General features: G+C 39.5%; 1 protein-coding gene and 1 long non-coding RNA gene across 8 annotated transcripts in view; one reads left to right on the forward strand and one right to left on the reverse strand.

The window, feature by feature from the left end:
• LOC307017994 overlaps positions 1–7,929 on the reverse strand; it is a 57,305-nt gene extending 49,376 nt beyond the window's left edge. Inside the window, exons 1-2 of the long non-coding RNA XR_013802320.1 lie at positions 7,785–7,929; positions 6,845–6,886 (exon numbers count right to left, since the gene is read on the reverse strand). This is a non-coding gene — a long non-coding RNA (uncharacterized lncRNA). The remainder of the gene's footprint in view (positions 1–6,844; positions 6,887–7,784) is intronic.
• LOC307017967 (uncharacterized protein) overlaps positions 1–25,299 on the forward strand; it is a 91,819-nt gene extending 66,520 nt beyond the window's left edge. For 3 of the 7 annotated variants that reach the window (XM_079647957.1, XM_079647958.1, XM_079647961.1), the window contains 12 exons: positions 11,886–12,048; positions 12,551–12,735; positions 15,639–15,731; positions 15,810–16,014; positions 18,276–18,463; positions 19,592–19,689; positions 20,946–21,130; positions 21,392–21,582; positions 21,720–21,888; positions 21,981–22,090; positions 22,171–22,296; positions 24,461–25,299. In XM_079647957.1, coding sequence (XP_079504083.1) covers positions 11,886–12,048; positions 12,551–12,735; positions 15,639–15,731; positions 15,810–16,014; positions 18,276–18,463; positions 19,592–19,689; positions 20,946–21,130; positions 21,392–21,582; positions 21,720–21,888; positions 21,981–22,090; positions 22,171–22,296; positions 24,461–24,628 — 1,881 coding nt within the window. In that variant the 3' untranslated portion in view covers positions 24,629–25,299. Of the gene's footprint in view, positions 1–11,885; positions 12,049–12,550; positions 12,736–15,638; positions 15,732–15,809; positions 16,015–18,275; positions 18,464–19,591; positions 19,690–20,945; positions 21,131–21,391; positions 21,583–21,719; positions 21,889–21,980; positions 22,091–22,170; positions 22,317–24,460 lie in introns of those variants that run through there. The other 4 variants (XR_013802316.1, XM_079647959.1, XM_079647960.1 and 1 more) reach the window with 4 other exon arrangements.
• The last annotated feature ends 86 nt before the right edge of the window (positions 25,300–25,385 follow it).

Here is a 25,385-nt window from a genome sequence, read left to right on the forward strand (position 1 = left end):
TGTATTTACACAACTAATGGCCCATCAACCACAGCTCTCTCCCCCCCTCCCCCCCTGATCTTTCTTCTCCAGCAGCTAAATTAACAGTAGGTTACTCTGAGTGACCATAGACTGTATGTGACAAGCTTACAGTTAGTGACGTAACAACACCATAAAAGCTGGTGGGTTGAAAGCAATACGGGAGGTAAAAATAACTACAATAATTGTGACTTATTTATTGTGGCTTTTATGTTTTTAGGTATAAAATGTTATGTAATTCAGGCTTATAGTTCACCCTTCTCTAAAAGCCTTCAACAATGACAATATTCATTGTAATTTAATAAATCCTTCCAACACACATTGTAAAAAATAGCCTACTGTAAGTTAAGAAATCATTTCAATATGTACATCTTCTGATGTAACAACAATAACATTATAAATAGTAACATAGCTGAACATGGTATTGCACATTTAGCTTTGAGTGTTACTGACCTGAGATGTTTTTATTACATGAATTAAGGTGACTGAGGCTTTTTAACATACAGGGATGCAAACTCATCAGGTATGAAAAAGGTGACAAGGATCCGAGCCCCCGGCTCCCCCACCCCACGGAATGACAGAGGATTTTAGCAGTCAGAACAACTAAAGCAGCAGTGTTAATAATAACAGAAACGCCAAAGAGTCACATCTAATAGAAATACATAAAAGCATTCATTTTAAATTGTGGAGCAGTCAGTTTATAATTTTGGCAGCACTGTTGAGTATTTTGAAAATGTATTTTCATGCCTCTGTGCAAGGCTTAAGTCTTTTTATCTTTATAGCCACATGGTGTAAAGTAACTAAGTTCATAAACTCAACAAGTACTATACTTGGGCACAATTTTGAGATACTTGTACTTTATTTAAGTATTTCAATGTTTTGCTACTTTGTTCTTCTACTCCACTACAGTTGAGAGGTATATGGTGTACTTTGACTCCACTACATGTATTTAATACCTTTAGTTACTTCACAGATCTGGATTAATTAAGTGAAATATAATCAAGTGTTAAATCAGACTTTAGTTCCACCTGGAGTAAATCCACAAGCTACCCTGCAGTATACAAAGTCATTCAAACTAGCTGCACCTTTACCAGCTTTGAGAACACTTTCATGATCAATCATTATAAAACATATCATATCTATAATTCTGAAATGGACCAATCTGCACAATGACTACTTTTACTGACGCTACTTTCACTATATTTTGATGATAATACTTTTCTACTTTTACTTGAGGAACATTTTGAATGCAGGACTTTTACTGTAACAGAGTATTCCTACACTCTGGGACTATTACTTTTAGTCAAGTACAAGATCTGAGTACTTCTACTTTTACTCAAGTACAAGACCTGAGTACTTCTACTTTTACTCTAGTACAAGATCTGTGTGCTTCTACTTTTACTCAAGTACAAGACCTGAGTGCTTCTACTTTTACTCAAGTACAAGATTTGAGTACTTCTACTTTTACTCTAGTACAAGATCTGTGTGCTTCTACTTTTACTCAAGTACAAGATTTGAGTACTTCTACTTTTACTCTAGTACAAGATCTGTGTGCTTCTACTTTTACTTAAGTACAAGATCTGAGTACTTCTACTTTTACTCAAGTACAAGACCTGAGTACTTCTACTTTTACTCAAGTACAAGATCTGAGTACTTGTACTTTTACTCAAGTACAATATATACTTATACCACCTCTGTTTATAGCCTATGAAAAAAACTATTAGAAATAGAAGGCTAAAGCTAACGTTAGCAGATAGTGACAATGTATGCTAGCTAGCTAGCTCAACGATTCCTTAAATAATATTGCCACAGAAAAACTTTTCAGTTCACATCACGCTCTGCCGCTCCGACAGGGAGCTCTGCTCTGAACACCTGAACAGCCCGTTCTAACAGCTGTTCACCAGCGGTCCAGTCTGTGCCACAGTGACTCCGGACGCACAGTTAATATTAACGACCGCACCCGTAGGTAATGTAGCTGCTGAAGCTAGACCATCATCTCGGAGCAGCAGAGCCTTATTATACATCCATGAGCAGAGCCGACAGGCAGGAAGACTCGAGCACACAGCTCGTACTTCATTATAATATATAAAAAAAGAACACCATGCGTGTCATGATGGCACATAACAGCTCACGGCCGCAGATTACTCCGGGTCCCAGCCCCCCCCATACCCCAAAAATATTTGTATTGCAGATCTACATGAATCACAGAAACGACTTATTTTGGATTCAAAACGGCGAATTTCGCCGAAAGGTGACAAGTTTGCATCACTGAACATAGACAGAGCACAACTGAAACATAACATCTGAAATGATGTAACAACATAATACACTTGTGGGGATGCTTGGGATGTGAGGAGTGAGGGACACGGCTTAGAACGGGCGTGTCGCCTGGCAGGACAGGAGAGTGTGTGCACCAGTCTGCCTTGATCTATGAATTCATGTCCTTGACACTCACTGCTGCCCACAGCTGTTTTATAGAAGGAAATTCCTTCACTTCATGAAAGTGTTTTAACCACACACACCTCTACACACACATGACGGGTGTTATTTTCCCCATAAGGAACAAGTCGCTGCAAATTATCCCGCTTATTACACGGCCAAATTCTCAACAAAGTAAAGACATGACTCCCAATATTAATTGAAATGCTTTTATGGATTTAGAAAATGTATTTTATTGATTTAAAAAATAGTTGTATGTATTGATTTAAAAAATAGTTGTATGTATTGATTTAAATTGACATGCATCCGCTAAGAAAAATAGTCCGTTGTTACAGTTTTTTAAACAGTCTGAATGAAACGGCAGCTCTCAGCTGTGTATTTACACAACTAATGGCCCATCAACCACAGCTCTCTCCCCCCCTCCCCCCTTGATCTTTCTTCTCCAGCAGCTAAATTCACGGTAGGTTACTCTGAGTGACAAGCTTACAGTTAGACACAACACTGTCATTGCAAGTGACCCTCAGTTAGTTAACTTTTATGTTCAACTGCTAAATTCGTTACTGATAAAAAAGGGCTTCTACTGTACCTAATTACCTTAACACTAGAACCGCCAGAGGTTTTTGTATAGGCCTACCTAAACCCGTCAAATCCCGCTATTAGAATGCAATTTTTAACAACATAGGGTGCTACATAACACACTTTCAGGAAAAGTCACGGACTGGGAGACTTTAATATTTTATTGAAAAAAAGTTACATTGCACACACACAACACACATCACACAAATTGACCCGATTGGCGGTTCTAGTATTAAATAAACTCACTAATTAATGAAACCAGTTCAATACGCATTATTCTTATTCTTATCATTCTTTATGAGCGCAGAAATAGTCTTAAAATCAGATCAGTTTTTTAAATGAAATCTGACGGCAGGCAGTTAGCTCTGATCACCTATTACAAATGCGCCGCACCTAATCGCTGGCCATTCAGCCACAGACACTGTTCGAAATGGGGGGGAGCTAGGAGGAGCTTGGCTCCCCCGAAGAGGGAGGGAGCTCCCCTGAAGGCTGACTTTGAGATAAATAGGGGGAGCCAGGGGCGCAGCTGCCCTGTGTCAGGGGGGTATGCAGCAACAATTTTGGCGCCCCCCCCCCCAAATTTTTTTTTTATATATATATTATATATATATATATATATATATATATATAGTAATAATAAATAAATAAGTCTGCTGGACATGGCCTTTAAATAATAAGGGTTTATTTTAAAGCATATCAGCCACTGTAGGTCTACCATCATTAAATAATAAACAAATTTACACATTTACAATCATTATAATCAATGCAACATAAAACATTAAAATGCAAAAGTAAGCTTACAAAGATCCATTAGAACACACTCTGTTAACAACAACCACAGATGTAAATCACTTTATAGCTAACTCTGGTACCTGAACTGTCTTGTACACGGCCCCTGACAAATAAGCTAATAAATAAAAAAAATTAAAAAATGATGTAGCTTATGTAACAATGTTGCTACCTGAGATTGTAGTAGAGCACTCTTTAGTTGCTACTAAATCGTAACATGGCGTGCCTTTGCACTTGCCCATTTATCTAGTATTGCATCGAATGAAACAGTTCGTGCCACACTGTTTTCAATTGAAATGACTGCTAATTGGGTTAAGCGATCATTGCTCATGTTGGAACGAAGGTATGTTTTAATCAGCTTTAGCTTGCTGAATGATCTCTCGGCAGAGGCAACTGTCATAGGCATTGTCAGGAAAACTCTCAGGGCTACTGTCAGATTTGGGAAAACCAAATCAAGGTTCTCCTGTAGGAGGACATTTAGTTTATCCAGAGCCTTTTCATGCCCCCTAAGTAGACGGCTTGCTGGGTAAATTTCCTGAATGATATCCCTTGAAACATCATCGGTAGCCAGTGCATATCTTGTCACTGATTCCTCCAACTCAGCTTTTGTCAGGTGTTCCATTTTGTAAATGAACTTAAACTTTTCGGACACAAGCTGAAGATTGCAAAATCTGTCAGACAATTCCTGAATTACAGTGTCAACAATAACATTAAAAACCATGCACCTAAAATGGGTCTCAGGTTCCTGTTCAAAATGGCCAGTGCTTGAATCATCTCCATGAAATCTCTTTTGCTTTCTGCAACGTCTTTCCTTAAAGTCAGGGGAAGCATCCATCTCAATGGCTAGTCTGCGTGCAATGTCAAGGGATTTCTGAAACCCCTCCTCTCTATACTTACAGAAGAATTATTTCAGAGAATCGATCATCCTTATGGCAGTGTCCATCGAAATGTTCACTGCTTGCATTGCCTTGCTAACAAACGTGATCTCTGACAATAGATCATACCAAATCAAGAGGCACATCAGAAACTCCATGGTAACAATCTCGCCAGAGGGCGACTTTGCCTCTGAGACTGTTTTGCCGTCTTTTTCCACTTCCTCAAGCTTTTCCAAAGCGTCAAGAATCCCCCCTAACTGGAAACGCACAGCATTGACAGTCTATTTTCGCCTCCCACCTGGTTTCACTGAGAGGCTTTAGAGTAATGTCCACAAACTCTTTGAGGATATCCCACCTCTTCACCGAAGCTGAAAAAATGGTGTACAGTCTCTGGATAGTGCCAAAAAAGGTAAGACACACTCTGTTTGATGATGCAGCATCACATAGGAGAAGGTTGAGACTGTGGCTACAGCAGGGGATAAATAGTGCCTCTGGACACTTCTGCTGCACCAAGGCTTGAACACCTTTGTGTATACCTCTCATATTCGAGCCATTGTCATAACTCTGTCCCCTACAATTCTTCAACTCCAACCCCAGGCTATCCAGCACCCCAGTCAGTGTTTCTGTGAGACCTTTACCAGTTGTGTCCTTCACAACTATGAAGCCAACAAAAGACTCATTGATGGTGGCTTTCTTTTTGTCGTCCGTATGAACATACCGGATTATGACTGAGGCCTGCTCCTGCTTTGAAATGTCAGGAGTGCAATCCAACTCCACAGCAAAGTACTTGGAGGCTTTGACCTGGGCACACATTTTACCAAGTACACAGTCTGCAATTGAATCTAAAAATTCATTCTGAGTGCACCAGGAAAGATATCCTGTGTTTTTTTTAGCCGCTACCTTTCTAAGATGCTCTGCTAGTGTGACATCATATCGTGCTATGACCTCAAGGACACCCAGAAAATTTCCATTTTTAGGATCTCCTAATGTAGCATTCTTCCCCCTCAGTGGCAAGTTCCTTTCTGCGAGAAAGAGTATGCAATCGATCACTCTCGTTAACACGCTTCTCCAGTGTGCCTTTTCAGCTTCTATGGCTTTTTGCAAGGTACTGTCAATTGTCTTACCAAGGCGTAAGCGAGATGTTAATTCTTTCCACAAAAGATACGCGTTGATGTGTAAACCACTGGTTTCATGGTGCTGCAGCGTTTTTGAAAGACTCTGCCAGTTATTATATCCCACCACAAAGCGTGTGTCAACAACGCTAGCTCCACCGAAAAGTTTACACGCAAAACAATACACCTTATTCGTACTTTTAGAATACAGTAACCAATCTCGTGCAACTTTCTCTCCATTTGACATTGTGCGAAAACAATACGCTTTCGAAAAACACCTTCTAGACTTCTCTGATCTTGGATATGGCCCATCAGGACATTTGTGTGGGCCATTTTCAACAACACACTGCCTAAATGAGTCCCCAATCTGATGTGGTGGTGGCCAGTCTGATGGATCTTCTGAGTAAGGCCTTGACTCAGCCCTCTCCTCTTCACCTCTCTGTTCCACAACCTCATCTTCACCTCTCTGTTCGACATTCTCTTCCACCTCATCTTCACCTCTCTGTTCCACATTCTCTTCCACCTCATCTTCACCTCTCGGTTCGACATTCTCTTCCACCTCATCTTCACCTCTCTGTTCCACATTCTCTTCCACCTCATCTTCACCTCTCGGTTCGACATTCTCTTCCACCTCATCGTCACCTCTCGGTTCGACAATCTCCTCAAATTCCACCTCTGTGGTGAGTGGCTCTCCATCTCTGTCTGCACTATTATCCCCAAAAAGGACACAGTGAATAGGTTGGTCAACAGAACTTCAAACCATACTGGACATTGAGTTTTGTGTGGTCAAACTAATAGAACTCCTACTACCTGACATCATCACTGGTCTCATCTCTACTTGATGCCATCGCCGACCTCATGTCTGTCTCATTCACTCCTTGCCTGTGTTCTTTTCCACTAAGATATATTGTCAAACAAACATTATGAAATAGATTTTCCATATTAGTTTTTCCTTATTAATAATATTAAAATAATATTAAGAAATGAATCTGTTGGTATCAAGACCCCTACACTTACACCTAATGTTAGACCTACCTGTTGCCTTCCCCTGTCTTTCCTGAGCCACCATCCTCACACCTGAATAAAATGAATTCACTGTTAAAGCAGCTGTCTAAATTAAATTATTATATCAGCCCAGTGATAAGGCAACTTAATAATAAAAAAAACAACACTATTATGCCGTGTAAGGTTGTGCTGCTGTTGAAAGTACATTCACATTTTGGATTTTAAAAGAACAAATAAAAAACACTATTATGCCGTGTAAGGTTGTGCTGCTGTTGAAAGTACATTCACATTTTGAATTTTAAAAGAACAAATACGGAGAGCTACTTAGCACAGACCTGTAAAGAGATGTGACCCTGTAATAACAGCTTCTGTGTCACCAAACAGATGTATAGCCTGTATGTCTGACAGCACAGCTAACATAGACAGCTAATGGCAGCACAACATATTTAAATGATTCCATGGTTAGCTATGTTTTCCAGCTTCTTGACATTTATTGTGCATGCTACCTTATATTTACCAGTTGTTATTTTACCTTAATACAATTTGGACGTGACATGCATGGGGTTTAACCAAAATCTAAATGTAGCTATCAGAAACATCGGTTTGCATTAAAGCTAGCCGTAAACCACACTTCAGCTGCTAGTGTTAGCAAACACTAGCCAATCTGAGAACAGTCTGTTAACATGAACTGACATTTGCAAGCCTCTTATTTGGTAGCAAATGTGTGCATGATTCCATGATAAACCAGAGTTACTGCATTAGTTATGTTTTCCAGATTCTTGTCATTTATTGTACATGCTACCTCATACTTTCCATGTCAGCGCTGGCGCAGCAACATTGGTTTGCATATTCTAAGCTAGCCATAAACCCACCCACCTTTGGCTGCTACATGCCCAGTGTTAGCATACGCTAGCCAGTCAATATTTCCAAGCACAGACAGACGTCACACTTTAAATCATCCTATTCCTACCTGTTGCCTTTCAACATCCACTTATTTAGCTGTTGTCGCATCCCTTGACACGCCGTCTCCTTTTCCCTCTTTCTTTTTCTATTTTTCTGCCCCCGACCGCTTTTTTGGTTTATCCATGATTTCTTTTTGACGTTAACTCACAACGAGCGCCTGCTCCTCAGTGTTCACGGCGTCCCTGCTCGTGCTCCCTCCTCTATGTAAAAATTCTATGATGGAATCTTATGAGATAGGGCGCCCTTCTCTAGCATATTACTCCTCTAAAATGTTTTAAAACCTTAAGGAAATGCAGAAACTATTTAGAAACATAAAGAAAATACCATTTTATTTTAATTTAATTTAATTTTTTTTTTTTACCATCGCTTGTTGGCCGCCCCCACTGGTGTGGCGCCCCTATGCGTCGCATATAGTGCATACCCACTTTTTGCGCCACTGGGGGGAGCCCAAAACAATCGTGCATATTTGTGTCACACAGATTAGAAATGTTGAGTTTCTGTAAATAACAGTTCTTGAAATAAATAATAGTTATTGTTCATTACAGTTTCTGAATATTTGTTTTATATTTGTGAATATGTCTGGGTGTTGCCATCTGTATGTGGCGGCGCTGCATTCTTACTTACGTTGCTATGATTATGGCGGTAATGCCGGCGCGGTATTTGAAATGTTCATATTGATATTCTTTTAACTCTGGCTGTGTAATAAAAAAATATGGCAAAACGAAAACAGCCAAGCGTCACAGCTTTTGGATTCACAAGCAAAGAAGCGAAGGAGTCTAAAAATGACAACGTGAACGGAAAACAACTTTTAGTTGGCCGGCTGTAAGCGGCGTTAGGGTCGAGTTTGACAGCTCCACACCGAGGGAGAGGCCTGCCGATGCGGAGCCTGAAGAGGCTTCAACAACGGCCACATCCGCCGGCATAGTGACACCGTCTGTATTAGTAGAAGAGTGTTTTTATATCAATTGATCGCATCCGCGCTGCTGCACCAGTCAACAGAGCGTGCGTGTGACATATTTAGTAGCAGGATGTGCTCTGAAAAATAGGGCTCCCCGAAAGCAAATGGGTAATTCGAAAACTGACAGAGCTCCCTCTATACAAATCAAACTGTAGAAGGTGTGAAAGCACCTATTGTTTTAAATAATGGTCGGAATGTGACCTGTGAGCCTTCTGAATTACCGTGGGACAGCACATTCTAAACTAAAATGTTCAATCAATAAAGTAACATCTTATCTTATCTTAATAATATCTTCATATTAATAATAATAATAAATCATACAGTATGTGTCCGAAAGGGAGCAGGAGGAAGCAAACACAAAAATATACTGCATATTAAAGCAAACGATTGTAAATATTAAAGTATGAGCATAACAAATAAAGAAGTGTAATGTAAACATTTACATTATAATTATGATTATTTAATATATAAAGACTATATATTATTGAATTACAAGATTAGATATACTTTAGTTGATCTAAAATATTGATGTGTTCAAATGCTCTTCAAAACACAACTGAAAGTCCATGAAACTTGTCTTTCTGTATTTGTGAATGAAGCGCCATCTCCTGGTTAAAACCTGAAATTGAAAATCTGGCAACGCCCTCTTGGAAAATAGTGGGAGGGCTTAACATTCCTCTATACTGGTCTTTGGCAGGCCGTAGGCAGGAAGCTGTAAACTGGAGTCCGAAATTCAGTGCTACATCTGTAGATAGAGTTCGCTATGATTTAGGTTTCGTTTATGCATAGAGTAGATTATTTTAATTACATTTCCTTTTTTGTTTTGGATTTGCTTAGCGAGCTATTTTTTAGAAAATGCCCGGCGGGCGACTCACGTTGCCCCTGCGGGCGACTGAGGGCCCGCGGGCACCGTGTTGGCTACCCCTGGTCTATTGGATACATTTTCGGCCCTTGGACAAATGTAGTTTGTGATCCCTAGCTTAGACTATGCTAACAGGGGGAAACAGCTAACGTAGCCCTGTTCAAAGCTAACAAAATCCAGTTTAAGCACCTCTTAGATGTCTTTTATACATAAATATGTGTCCCCGGTGCGTCGAGGAACTCACGCAGTGTCAGAAAATAAAACCCTTTCTCTCTTCCTCCGTACCCAAATCGAAAAAACGGGGGTACAACGAGCGGATACAGATTTGCTGCCTATAAGACGTCATTTTGGATGGTGGACCCACAGAAAGTTGCTATCAGAAACAATGTCTGACGTGTTTTGGATGTAATCTCGCCTTCGTTCTCGCTACCACTCAGAGCTAACCTGTACTGGAGAGCACATGTGTTTTAAAAGCAGGAAATAAAAAAAGGAACTCACCTTGTGATAAACCCGCAAGAGAAAAATTATTTGAGCTCCATACTGTTTCAGAAATAATCTTTGATGTGGTTTAGAACAGGATGGCGTTTAATCACAGCAGAATTTAAGTTTATCTCCGGTAGAATTCTGATCAGGCATTAGCTCCACCGCCTCCTTTTTTTTTTTTTTTTAAGCTAAGGACCCACAATCCGGGCTAGAATCAAGCCCCCAGGAGCTGGACTCAGATGAAAATATTTGTGGTGGCCAAACGGCGGTACTACACTTCCGTTTGGGGCCCGGAAACACTTTTTCCCATTGACTTACATGGGGAAAGACTATTTTAGACTAAATAAACTACCCAGTATGAACACTTGTATAGCCCTTATTAAAAACATTCGTTCCTCAAGTTGTAAAAATGTGCTAATAACGTCATTCTGAGAGTTATTTCCCTCTGCATGAACACGCATCTAACCCACGGGACCGCGCCGCCCGGCACGTTCATGTTACGTGTTCAGCACTACATGCGTTTATCTTTACCCATGGATGCACAATAAGAACGGACCCATATCGTCTTACTGCCATCCCACGGAGCTGTAATAATGGATATATTGCACATGTTTGCTGTAATTCATCATTAGTAAAATATTATACTACACGGGCTGTATGATTACATCTTGTACCGTAAATGTTGTATTAAATAAAGTTAATATTACCGACGTTAGATTAACGTCCCTGTAGCTTCTTATTGCACTGTATATGTATATATATATATATATATATATATATATATGTATATATGTGTGTATATATATATATATACAGTGCAATAATAATTTCATGCTAAATGAAGCTCTGTTGCTTGGATGTCACTAGATCCTGTTACAGCGTAATATAAGTACATAACGATTGATGTGTACATTAGCATAATTATTAGCTAGCCGCTAGCTGCTAACTACCGCCTCGTTAAATGATCCAAGCTGCTTTCCTGGGTTATAAAGTGCTGTGAAGCAGCCTGTTCTCTGGCTTCAGTCTGGGTGGAAGAGCCATCTGCAGCGCAGAGCTATCTGGGTAAACTCTCCTATTTTCAACACTTTTGCCGATGTTTCAAGCACTTTTCAAACACTATTCATGGCTTAAAAAGCGATGTGCATCACACTGGATCTCCAAATCCATAATAATAACAATCCATTACCACACTGTCATGAACGCGCGGTGCTGTTACATGTACGCAAATTGACGTGCTTGATGTGAACGAGCATTTTGGTTAAAGTTGCGCATGCGCTATGAGCGCACATACGGGTACTTCTCAGGCATGCCGGGTAACCTGTGACGTTTTGCTCTCTCAAAAGTTGGGCCATTTTATCATCATGCGCTCCAACTCTCATAGGAATGAATGAGGCCCCGCCTCCCACGCTGTATCCAGTTCTTATTATACATCCATGGCTAGAATGGAGGGATGTCTAAAATGCATGATCTGTTTGTATTTTGAGCAAAACACATCATAGACATGTTTTTATATATTTGTATATATCTGAGACCCATAATATATGCCTTAAAATAGCATGATAGGTGCACTTTAAGCTCAAAATTACACATTAGATTTAGCACATAAAAAATGTGTGTAAAGATTACCATTTGTGGCATTATCGGAGGTTGTTTGTCAAACTTTTGTGAGTCTTCCCTAATTGCCATGCAATACTCAAGGAAGTTAAGGCTAAAACACATAAATGCTGTATTTTAGATTTTTGTATATCTTTGTGGGTTCTTATGAATACACAAATACAACAATGTGTGTGTTGTACACTTCACAGTCTAGGATTGGCAACTGGAGTGTGGAGGTGGGTTGCAGTGTCCTGTCTGGGCCCCGGGGGTCCGGTCTCCAGGTGCAGGCCAGACTGGACGGCAGTGAGAAGATCTGGCTTAACGGGACGGCAGAGGGACCATGTCTGCAGAGCGCAGCGGGTTATATGAACGGTGAATACATCTGAAAAATAAATATGGATTTTTATATTGCTCTAAACAAAAACCCACAACTTCTGCAAAAAAAAACAGAAGGAATAAAGAAGAATGTTTACTTCAGCCTAGTATTTAGAGTAGCCACTAAACACATTCTAAGGAAATAATCAAAAGATGATAACCTCAAAAATATTGAATGGAAATAACTATACATGAAATATATGATAATTCCTATTTTTGTGTTGATATATTTGATAAAAAATCGGGAAAATGGGTAAACATAAAATATTAGAAATGACCTTTGTTTAGATGTTGACTATATATCCGTTTCCTGCTAAATATATCCCATCATAATTTTTGAGTTCTTCTTACAAATTCTTTTTAGGTATTATTGTTTTAACTGTATTACATTTGTATTGCGCTTGCTCTGTAAAAAATTAGTTTCTTAAGAAAAAAGAAAGAAAAAAAGACAAACATTTTTAATCTAGGATGATGAATATTTGAATGTGTTTATGTCCAGGTGTGAGCGAGGAAGTCACAGTTGTGGCGTGTGTGGGAACAAATGGCAGTGTGACGCTGGATGTGCAGAAACGAGACGGCAGCAGCACAGGCCCTGAGACTCTGGGAAGTGTGTGTGTGGGAGCGGCCAATCAGAGGCTGAGGCTGAGAGCAGGAGGCTGTTTGGAAAGTCTGACAGCAGTGGAGGTATCACCAAGACAACAACAGCAGATACCTTAATATTACCATAAAGCATGGCACTTTTTAAAATACTAATACTCATTAACAAGCCTACAAGCACTCGTATAGAATACAGACATGCTGTATAAACCAATAAATGATAGAATAAACATAGAACACTTAAGTGTTCTATGTTTATTCATGCTAGTGCATAGTCATGTTACTATATGCAAGTAGAAATATAAATAAGCACTATTTTCTAATTACTTTACATAGAAGAAAAGGAAAAAGAAGTACGGTAGCAATCCAGTCTCACAGCATTTCGTGTAATAGTCACGAAATGAATGTAATCTATTGATTCATGTTCACCAACACGATTTTCCCATTTTTTTCGTGTCACACAGAACGATTTTAAAAGCAATGTATTTCTATTGGTAGTATGTTTCGTGCCTTGTTGGAGATTTGGAGGATGTTTAAAACCAACCTCGTCTCCGCGTGTCGTTTGGTAAGCTGGGTAAATCCGTAAAAAGGAAGGGATTAAGAAACACCAGAATGCAAGTTAAACAATAATCTTGTTTTAATGACACAAAGTAATAATACAAATACAAATACAAAGGAAGTACTTCCTGCTCTTTCTCCTGTCTTACTCTCTGGTCAGCCTGAAGAAAAAGAGAGCGAACCAAAGGAAAACACAGGCTTTCATACTAAAAACACAGGAGGAGGTGTGTGCGTGCTTTCCCCCAGAGGTCATCTTATTGGGAGAGACCAACACATGGCCTGTTGCACCCAATCAGAAGAAACCCAGAAACAAAAAGTCTCTTTCAGTTTGACGAAAACCAGATACCTTTTGGTGTCTGGTACGAACCTGCTCTAAACAACAAGTTTCATTATCTTATTTCACATCTTGCAGCCAGCACACACACATCCCCTTTATGGCCCTTTGTCCCTGTGTCCATCTTCTCCCCCTCAGGTTACCACACACAAGTTAAAAGTATGTTTTAAGATATAGTTGTTATAGTTGGCTAAATATACGTAATACATGTAAATTACTTTCATATCAATAATAACGAGGAACACATTACCTATGCTCTTAAGCAGTATTAGAGATGCTTTTCAAATAGTCAAACTTCACACAGGCCTAATATAGAGAACACACTCATTTGTCCTGCAGCCTTTCCAGCCATTTGAGCTATTGTTCACATCTTTACTTCAAATAAAAGGTTTCACATTGCATAATTCCAGCTTCCTTTACACATACTGTTAATTAACCACACACATCTATTTAAAACAAGTAGATTTCCCTGATAATTGACATGCTGAAAATCTTAAGAAGAATGTCTCCTCCCCCAGCTCTTCCAATCTACTGGAATGCAGAACTGCTCTCTGTTCATACAGAGTAATAAAACATGTTTTAGCTAACCACTGCACAAATGTTGTAGCAATTCAGTACCCACACACGAAAGAAAAAAACAAAGATATCAAACAAAACACACACCCTTATCGTTTCTTAACTAATGCATGCTGGACATGAACCACTAATTAACAGGACTTTAACTGGATTATCTGAAAATGTATCTGGGAATTCCCCTGTTAATTGCAAGGACTATTGATAATTAACAGAGAGACCCTAGGGGCCTCTTCTTGGTATCTGCTAGGCAGAAGTCCCTCAATGCAGAAATCACAAGTTTAACACACATTCTATATAAGGTGACATTAAAATGAATATACCAGATTGAACTTTCCTGCCATAACACGTTACTTTAATCCTTCAAATAATTCAAATAATACTTCAGCCTACAGCACGACTTTTTTTGCCGTCCGTGAGGAAAAGAAATGGGGCTCAGAGCCTCAGAATACTGAAATCTGTATTTGTTGTCATCTTTTTTTCCTTCTAATTTGTTATTATTTGGTGCAGGAAGGCACGAAACATACTACCAATAGAAATACATTGCTTTTAAAATCGTTCTGTGTGACACGAATCAATAGATTAATTTCGTGACTATAACACGAAATACCGTGAGACTGGGTTGACAGTAGATATGTAATTGTAAAAAAAGTAATTATCAAATTAACCATGTCAGAAATAGAGACATTTAAAAAAGTGAATACAAAAATTGTATATTATTGGTCAAAAGTCTGATTTTCATTTATCTTGTATTATATCAATTTTTTTATTATTTAACGAAAAAATATATTTGAGGCTGGGCATACATTTTTTTCGAAAGTTTCGTTCCCCGCTTTACAAATGTTATTAGTATAATTATAATTTCAACAATATCTAAGAAACTCTGCAACCCATCGAACGTTATTCACTATTTTAAATAACATTTTCTTTTACATTGTGGAAAATAAACCATTATCGTAATTCCAGAATGTGCTTTACTCATAATGGTTTACATATCTGGCTTCAGCCCGTTCAAACCGCAGCACAAATACATAAGTAATACTTTTTTTTATTATTGAATCATTAATCACCAATTTGACCATTTATCCTGTCAATAGAAAACATACACATATTCTTACAGTAATTAACTGAATCAGCGATTCTACTATAATTATTATATAATTGAAATGATACCTAAAAAGGTAGTGATGCCGTCACTGTGAATTCTTATTATTGGTTTGTATATTAACCTTGTGTTTTATATAACATTGGGAATTTTTACTTTATTTAGCTGGAGGCTTCAAATAAGTCCATTTGGTTTTCTGCCTCAATGTATACCTTTTGTATCTGTTATGTCTGTATTTTCAAGTTGTGCAAGAAATAAAGTGACCAGTGCAATCGGACAGATCATAAACAAAGAAAATGCCTTCCTCGTAACAATTCCCCATTAAATGTAATCATTCTATTATTCCATAGAGTTGATCCGTGAAGAGAATAATAAGTTAAAATCATTCAGAATCTGTTCAATATGTTTTTGTTTTCACAGGAACGCATTCAATATCTAAGCACTCGCATACAGACCAAGCTGCTGGAAAGAGTCAAGACGTTACAGCATCTCCTTGTGGAATTCAGACGGCAGGTAGACAAATGACTGCAGGATAAGTTACGTCAACAAATGCATTTACATTTTTTGAACTTGGCAACCTTCTCTCCACAGTCCAGGGACAGCGAGTTGCTTCAGGAGCTGAGTGCCGTTCCGCTTCATGTTTCCCAGCATGCTCAGGCTCTGCTGCAGCACAGACAGGGGGGTCTGCTGGCTCTGTGGCAGCACAGCCCCCTGCGCCGCCTCTTGACCGACAGCCTGCCGCGCCTCCTCAGCCTGCTGCAGCACACCTCTCTGCTGGGACAACAGGAACTGAGGAGTGAGTCCACAGGGGTCACATGGCAGACATTGCCTCCATGGGGTCGTGCATTTCGTGTCACTGAAAAGAAAGATGTTTAAAGAAAGATTAAGAGAGCAGTTAAAAGAGATAGGACGCTCTCGTGCTGCTTTGGTTTGGCCAATACTTTACTTTTCCTTAACAAAAACATTGTGGTTCTTTCACTTGAAAATAACGCTTTAAAGAGGACACATTCGGCTAAATTCAGGTTCATCTTTATATTTAGTGTCCCTACTGTGACATGTCCACATGCTTTAATGTTCAAAAAGCTCTTTATTTTTCTCATACTGCCTGTGCTGCAGCACCTCTTTTCACCACTTGGGGAAGTCTAGAGGGAACACAGGGAACACAGGGATTTTAGCCTTTACATTCACAAAAAAAGCACAGTACAGGAAAGGGAACATCCCCAAAAGCTTAATAGGGCCTCCTTGGAGTTACTCTTGCGTCTTTACTTTTGTTCACATACCCATAGCCAACAACCCCGCCTGTATAATTAACCACCCACACCCAACTTCACAGAGCTCAACAATAAGGCCGCTAAAACCGGTAATTAATATAGACTGTATCTAGCCACATAATCACCACCTCATGTGTTGAAGGGCTAACCTAAACTAAAAGGCATGTCGTAGAATTCATAGCTATCGTAAAAAATATGACATATGTTTAAAGGTGGGGTCTTATGAGATCAGAATATTTTCACTATCAACACTTTTCCTTGCCATCAGAGGCCAGTTATTCCTTTCTCTTATTTGCGTGGACTGCATTTATATATTGCTTTATCAGTCTTTGTGTACGGTGGCCAACAGGTGCAAACGGGCTAAAACTCTTCCATTAGGAGAAACACGCTACAGCTTCAGAAGTGATGCAGATATAAAAAACACAAACGTGTCAAAATATACAAATCAAGAATCATCTTCACCAACCTGCCAACACATGCATGATGCACACAGCTGGGACCGGAGCGCATCAGCAATTATAAAGTTGGCCAACTGTCAGTGTTGGCAGAGTTAGTCTGTTTCATAATTGTAATTGTAAGTGTTTTGTCAGTATATTTTAAATGACTAGGTTAGCTACATTAGCTAACTAGCTTATATCAGATCTGCAATAATATCGGGAGGAATTGTGCAGTCACATTGTTTAAATAAGCCAATACAACGTACATTTGAGGTTGACAGTGACAGTTGGCCAGTGTGTGCATCACTTTTTAGTGTCCCCTGATTTTCTTTGTGTTTTTAGCTTCTTGCAGGGTTTTTTTATTTGCAGAGTTTTTGTTTATGCAGCGCTTTTAGTTAACACTTGCACATGTGTTTTTAAGTAGGTGAAGATGTTTCTTTATTTGCATGTGTTTTGGCTCATTCATGTTTTTTCATTTCCAGTGTTTTTGAAACTGCAGTGCGTTTCTCCTTATGGAAATGTTTTGGACCTTTGTAGCGCATTTGCCCCTGTCGGCCACCGTATTTGTGACCTCTTAAAGCACTTTTACATATAGGTGAGCATTCCCGATTTGCACACATTCAGACAGAGGCTGCTGCACAAGGTCCCACTTGCTCATGCAGACTATTCATACAATCTCTCAAACATTCCCTCGGACTTACCTTGACATCCTGAGCAACTTTGGGTTAAGTGTATGTACAGTATCTTGCCCAAGGACATATCAATATGTGACAGTCAACTTGTGGAGGCTCGGATTTGTACCAACCTTCCAATTTGTTTCAAAGTAATCCAATGGCTTTGAGGAGAGCATTCAAAATTGGTAAACATATTATAAATACAGCGCACACTTTCTAAAGATAAGTTCCTAATACAATCCCACTTCAAAACTTCCAATCTTCCCTTTGAACAACTGGCCTCACTGGATAGGAGTGTGTACTGGTGTTCACGTGTACTGCTCTGTGATGTGTACGGTGCTGTAAGGAATTTCCTCCTGGGGCACAATAAAGTCTAAAGTAAAGTAAAGCAGGTCTAAGCCTGCTTACACTGATATGGCCAGCGGAGTTAAATTTGACTTTTTGAGTGAGTGCAGTCAGTCCCTGCCTTTCCTCAAAGCCAGAAATCGAATTTCTTCATGAAATCACAAACTAATGATCTTTTCCTTTGCGTCATTATATGACGCATGAGTAGCATCTTTTCACAATTTTTCTGTTGTCAGGATACTTTACCCCTACTTTCCATTTGAGTTATTTGAATGTGATAATACTGTTTATCTGCTGCTCTCATCTTAATGCATTTTGCTCTATTCTCAGGGCCCCTGGCCACTCTGGCAGGTGTGTACCAAGATGTGAAGGGCCAGAGGGTGGAGGCGCTGTGGAGGGAGGCTGTTTCTCTGTGGACTGACGGGCTGATGCATGTCCTCCCTGTGCTGATTGGGAACCCTCAGCTGAGGCCCCTGGCTCAGGCCGGGGTCACCACGCTCAGCGCCGCCCTGGATGTGGTGAGAAATACTTTTTTCTTAGCAAACGTTATAGTAAGATTAGCAAATTCTAGTGCTTTCAACGATTAAAACACTTAAATACAATAATATAGTTCAAATACTAGTGTTTACGGGAGAAAAAGAAACCATATGTGGTGTGTATGACAAACTGCTAATAGAAATCATAGGGTTTTTTACTTTATTATAACATGATATCTGAATTTATGGCATGAAGTCTAACAGCTAAAGCATAGACAAAGCTGATGTCACAGAGAGCCACTGTGATACCACTCATATAATGTGCGCTACACATGCATGGCATGTTATCTCTGCCGCTATCATACTGCGGGCTCTATCTGTCCTACAGTGGAGACTGTCTGCTTTCTCCCACTCCTGTGCAACTACAGGAGCATGGTTCAGCAAAGCGCCTTACCTCTGTACTAACCACACCTAAAGACAACAAGTGCAGTTGCCATTTGTGTTGGATGAGGTGTTCCATTGCTCACCGATGTCCAGTGGTCTCCAGTCTGCAGATACATGTAGCTCGTGCCGACTTCTCCGTTTTGTTTGTCTTTGCACTTCCATGCGATTCATAGTAAACATCTATGTTGGAATTACAGGAAATATTTGAACAACTCGTTAAAATTGACAGCCCTGGTAAATTCTATTTCGCTGACTAAAATAATGTGTTGACATTTAAGAACTACAATCCGAGTTAGGTTTAGGGTTACAGTAGGGTAACTTGTTTATGTTGTCTGCATCTAAATATCCAAGTTTCAAAAACCTGAAAGAGCTCTTGAACTGGTTTTCATAAACTGGGATACTTTGTTTTATACCATCATAATCTATTTGTAGTGATGCGAAATCCTCTCAAGTTATGTAAAAAAAAAATGGTATACATAAAATATAGAGTAGAACAATGTTCATTTTACTTTACTTTACTTTACACACTCACACTCACACTCACACACACTCGCACTCATATTTGTGTAGAACAACCTTGAACTAAGCATAGCCCTGGTTACCGTGACAACAAGAAGCCAATTGGACATTTACCCAAGCCATATCCGCTGCCCCCTCCTCCCTGCCCTGTCATATGATGATAGACTTGTAAAATGGAACGATGACTGATGGTGTTCTGTGAACCAGGCAGGAAAGCATGCCAACCACTGGGTGGAGACCAGGCTGGCGATGGCTCTGTCTGGGGTCAGGAAACGCCTGGCCTCTGCCTACAAATTCTCCCCCAGGTACTGCACATGTCTCACACGAACATATAGAAAAGCTCCATGAAACACATTTTTATTTAAATATTCATTTCATTCAGTTATGAACAGAGGTCAGTGGAGGGACATATTCTTCCTTAAGTTTTAATAATAATGAAAGAAAGATATAAAACTATATAAAAAAAGTGAAATTGAATACTCTGTCTTTAAGAAATGGTTTAAAAGATAAAAGTGACATTTACGAAAAGATAGAGGTTATTGAGTTTCTCTGCCTTGTATTTCTTAGATGTTTTGCCTGCTGATAGCACAATACAAAGCACTGCGTTAGTTAACTCTGGAGGAGATAAAAGCATGAAGGCCTTTCCTTACTCTGCAGAAGAAAATAAGGACTTGAGTTGAAAATAACTACCAGGTTGCGGGCCTCTTTTTTGAAATTGCAACATTTTAGGATGTCCTATTGTTATTATCATTGAGCAAAGACATAATATAGGAAACATTAGTTGTGTCAGGTTCCAAGGGACATACAGTTGCATATCATTTAAGGTCTATACTTGGCATGGTTTGTCCGAGGGATAGCAAGTTAGTGGCAAGAGGAACCAGTATAGAGCCCTGGGGGGCACCCACAAAAGTAAGGATCACGAGAGGCTCCACGAATGACAAAGATACAAGCAGTAAGTCATTTCAAAACCATGTGTCGTGTCAAGCTTGAAAACCAGATTACATTTTTTCAATGGTAAGATTTTTGTTAAACATAAAAAAATCAACTGTGTGAAGACATTTGTATTCCTAAATCTTGGATGAAAACAAAAGCTTGGAGATAGGCCTAAAATGTGTAAAAACAGATAAATCTAACCATGGTTTCTTCAAGAAGGGGTAAAAAGTGGCAAAAGACAGGGAGCAGTTAATAATGATAAAATATTCTGACCACCTGCCTAAAATACAGGTTTTAAAGACCAGGTTGGAATGTCCTCTGAATGACAGGTGGATGAGCTAAGGGTTGACAGATTTCATGATTTTCATGTGCGGCTTTATCTCCAATATTCTGTCATGAAGTAGTTAAAGGGCACTTATTATGCAAAATCCACTTTTTCATGTCTTGTATACATACAATTGTGTCCCCTCTGTGTCCCTCACTGTAGTGAAAATGTATATAAACTCAAACTTCATAGTTGTGTATTTGCTGTTACATTCCAAAATCTTAATAAAAAATATGTAAGTTAATAAGAAAATGATTCCAGTAAGATATTTTTAACCTAGTTGCCTTTTTTTTCTTTTTCCAGTGAGTGTTCGGTGGTTGTGTCAGTGCCGCTGCCACCTCTCCCCTGGTCCAGGGTGTCCGAGGCTGGACTGGTAGAAATCCTTCTGGAGGAGTGGCTCCTGAGACCCCTGCAGACCCTCGCCACAGTCAGGCCCACAGCTGAACTTTACCGTCTCAAAAGGAAGATGATAGACAGCCCGTTTAAACGTAAGACACATTTTTCAGTAAGAAACGCAATGCAACTTTGGGACTTAGAGAAATACTTTACCCCAAACAATGTCCCTTTGAGTTTTCCATTATATGACCACTTCCACTTCATTGCGACAATTAAATAGTAATGTCTCAATGAAAATGCATGTGTTTTAGATCGTGAGCATACAACTGGGTAAATGAGATTTTGTAGATGAAATATTTCCTTTATTCTTGTAATTCTAATGATGTCTCTCTCTTTCTGTTTTTCTCTTTCAGACCAAGCTCTGTTGGTGGCGGATCAGTTTGTGGTGACATTTGATGGTCATCTGTATGAGCTCCCCCCCTCCTGTGCACTGCTCCTTGCTCAAGACGTCAGTGCTGAGCCTTCATTCACACTGCTGCGCAATACAGACTTCCTTCTCATAGAAATGAATAACAGCACCGTCACCATTCAGCACAATGGACAGGTACGTGTTAATTTTGGGGACTCCAAATAATTAGAAGAGTGGACTGTGTTTAGTCAGAGAACAAAATGAAAACTGCAGCAGACGGACTTCTTTCAACGTGCCTTTAAAAATAAATAAAATACATGTTTGTGTCCTAGGTGAAGGCCAATTGCAACCACGATGTTACGCGCACATTTCACAGTGACAATGGAGTAACTGTCAGAAGAGGGTCAAACATTGTGCAGATGTCCAATCAGAATGGGGCGTCAGTGTCATGTGACCTGTTGCTTGAGCTGTGCAGCTTCACTCTCGATGGATGGTTGCATGGTAGGTCTAAAACGAAAGATTTGACGTGAGTCCTGAGGTTAAATATCCTACTGATCCTCATTATTGGGAACAACATGTTTTCTTCTACATAGGTGTGTCCACTGGTCTGTTGGGAACGAATGACAATGAAGCCGGGAACGATTTTCCTTTGCTTGATGGTTCTCAGGCTGAACATTTGGAGGAGTTCTTCCATAGTTGGCAGGTTGGACAAGTGAGACACTTCAATTATATACAATAGACACAACCCTTCAAGAAAGTATTTATTTTGTCTGTTTTTTTCAGATGAATCTGGATTGTATTAAAGATCCAGGTGTAACAGAGCACCTCCCTCAAGCAGCCACTGGCCCTCCCAGCTGTGACTCTTTGTTCTCCTCTCCTGATTCCCCGCTGAGCTCCTGTTTCAGGGTGGTGAGTGCAAACACGCTCGTGTGAGTGAATAATTCTTACCCAGCGGTATGTTATTAATGAGCCTTATCATCGTCTTGTGAGGATGTATGTGGATGTTACACAATTTAAAAACATGTGTCTGGCACAGCGCCTACCTGGCAGACCTAACTGATGCCTATGGTTTCATGACAAAGATAAGATAAAATAATTAGCCGGACATGATGAGCAATGTTAATGTGTCAGAACAAACATGATCCATCTGTACTGAACTCCACTCATAGGGTAGATGAAGCTAAAAAACGTGTGTCAATGAGTGCATTTAATTTCTTAGTCCTGCCAGAAGTAATGAAAACCAAATATACATATGTTTATCTAAAGCAAATTGTGAGACCAGCTTCCCAAGGGAGCTTCACGCAATTTCAGTGGAGGCTCAGCAAAGTGAAAAAAACATACAGTATATATATATATTTAAACTTTTTATTTATTTACTCGTTTTGTGCATACATGTAGTTAGTTCAAAATACATTTACTAGTAAAATATATATTTTACTTACTTATTTTATTTATTTATTTATATTTTCCACACAGTATAAATTCAACAGAAAAAAAGCCTAAGAGTATGCCTTCAATCTCAAATCTAGGGTGGCCGACAAGTGCAACCGCGCTACAACGGCCCAAAACATTTCCATTAGGACAAACGCGCTGCAGCTTCATAAACTATGCAAATGTTAAAACACAAATATGCTAAAACACATGCAAATGAAAAACACATTGTCACCAACTTCACAACACATGCGCAGTATTTACAAAACATTCACCAAGAACTCTTCAAAGTGTTGCATAAATGAAAAAGCTGCAAAAACAAAATGGAAACGGGGATACTAGAAAGTGACGCACACAGCTGGGACAAGAACTCTTGTTGACATTCAGGGATTATTAAACTAGCCAACTGTCACTGTCAACAAGCGCTCAACAAACGCTGCATATCTGATCCAGAGTCCTGCATCGGGTCGGGTATCCGCGGGTACCCGACGGGTGACCCGCAAAAAAGGTGATTTGCGGGTGCTATTTTTTCAAACGCTTTTTTCCGGGTTCGGTTCTGGGTAAAACAAAGATGATGCGGGTCGGGTTGCGGGTGTTGCATAATAAATATATTTAAATAATAATAATTTAGTTTAATGTTTAAATCCTCAGACCTCTCCCCCGCGGGACCGAGCATATTCATAACCTCTGCAGCGCATCTATCTGCTGCTGAGCGCGCCACATTCTGAATGGCTGAGGTGAGACTCTCTAGCGGAGAATACAGCATTTTCAATAACTCTTCCTCAAGAGCGAAATCCAACGTCTGGGAGGCTTTTGGTGTCATCCTAGATGCAGAAAATAACCAACATCCGAGGCTTTTTGAGCCAAATATGCAACTGCGTGTGTTAATAATTGCACGTTTTCACTGCTTATATATATGCGGGTTCAGGTCGGGTTGCGGATCTTGTGCCGGCGGGTCGGGTCGGGTTGCGGAACTAATTGGCAATATGTGCGGGTAGCGGGGCGGGTTCGGTATTTCACATCGCGGGTGCGGGGCGGGAGCGGGTCTTGAAAATCAGACCCGTGCAGGACTCTGATCTGATCTGAGATGTTTCTTCTTTTGCATGGGTTTCTGACCAGTGTTACGCGTTTACACCTGCCTAACCCATAGAAGGAGTTTCTAAGCAAGGGGGAAAAAAGGGGGAAATATTCATTTGAAATGTCAAATTAGTCATTATAATAGCAAAATAAGATCGCATAGTATAGCCTAAATGTGCGTGCTTTATTTTTGAGTGATCGTTCAGAGAGAAGTTTTTCATACTTTCCCAGAATCCCAAACTGATAAAAGTCTTAGCATGTCATCTATTATGTATTTAGTGTAGTCTGTGTTATGTCAAACGGCAATATAAGGATATGTTGGTTAAATTGTTGAGTGCCTCAGGGTTCAAATAACCTTATCATAATCCCAAAGGCATCCTGGAATTGAGCAAAAGTAAGACAGGGTGAAGGCACAATTTTTTCCAAACATTGCAAGAGGCCTACAGTCCGTGACTTTGAATCCCCCTGATCTACAATAATAATCTTATATAAGGGCTTTGCATTGAGCATCACCTGTATGTGATTGTTTCTGAGCTCCATGTTTACAAAGTGTTTTTGTTGTCAGGTGGATCCCAGTCGGTTCTGGTCGGTGTGTAAACTGAGCTCCTGGAGAGCACCCTGTAGATTAGCATCTGCTTTTGTTCATCTCTGCCGGCAGAACTACATACCTCTGGAGGTCCCAGTCCACTGCTGTAAGTCAGGCCATTACACAACCAAGGACGTGACTGGTTAGACTCACACCATGTTATAAAGTCTGTGATTCTGAACTGCCCTGATATGTTTCTGTTTTTTTATTTAGTGAAAGCCTGACCGGACGCGCTGATGAAGAGTGAACATGGCGGATTTGTGATATCTGTTAGCTGCTAAAACTGACACATTTATACTTTTATACCACTGTTTGTGCTACATTACTTATATTTTGTATTGCATTTTGTTCTTAATTGTATATTTACACATTGTTATACCTCACTATTTAGACATCCAGATATTGGGCCAGGAACATGAATGTGAACATACTGACTACAGCAAGTTTATTATTAATCACAAGGCCTCATTTTTTATATTATATAACTATTTTACCCCAAAGTAACTGATCCTAACAAGCAAACTTGGACTATGAAGACATCAACAAATGTTTTTGATAAAGTGCATTACCTGTTGTATGCTATCTTACGATTGTTTATTAAAGACAGAACTTATAGAGAAGAGGGTAAACATAAAAAAATTAAGAAAATCTAAATGAAACTTCACCAGTTGATTAAATTAATCCACATTTTTTTGAATTACCGTTTTTTTGCTGTTGATGTTTTCGTTAAAAATGCGAATAAGGGATTATCTAATTCTAGATTTTGGTGAATTTAGGAGAAATCTACATACATAAATAAACAAAGTTACTCAAATAAACACCCACATGTTGATTTTGGATGTTTTCTTTCACGAGCCTAAAAGAAGACATGTTGAAGAAGAAAAACACCCCAAAATGTACCAAT

This window comes from Notothenia rossii (genome assembly GCF_949606895.1).
Source record: "Notothenia rossii genome assembly, chromosome: 9".
NCBI classification, from domain to species: Eukaryota; Metazoa; Chordata; class Actinopteri; order Perciformes; family Nototheniidae; genus Notothenia; species Notothenia rossii.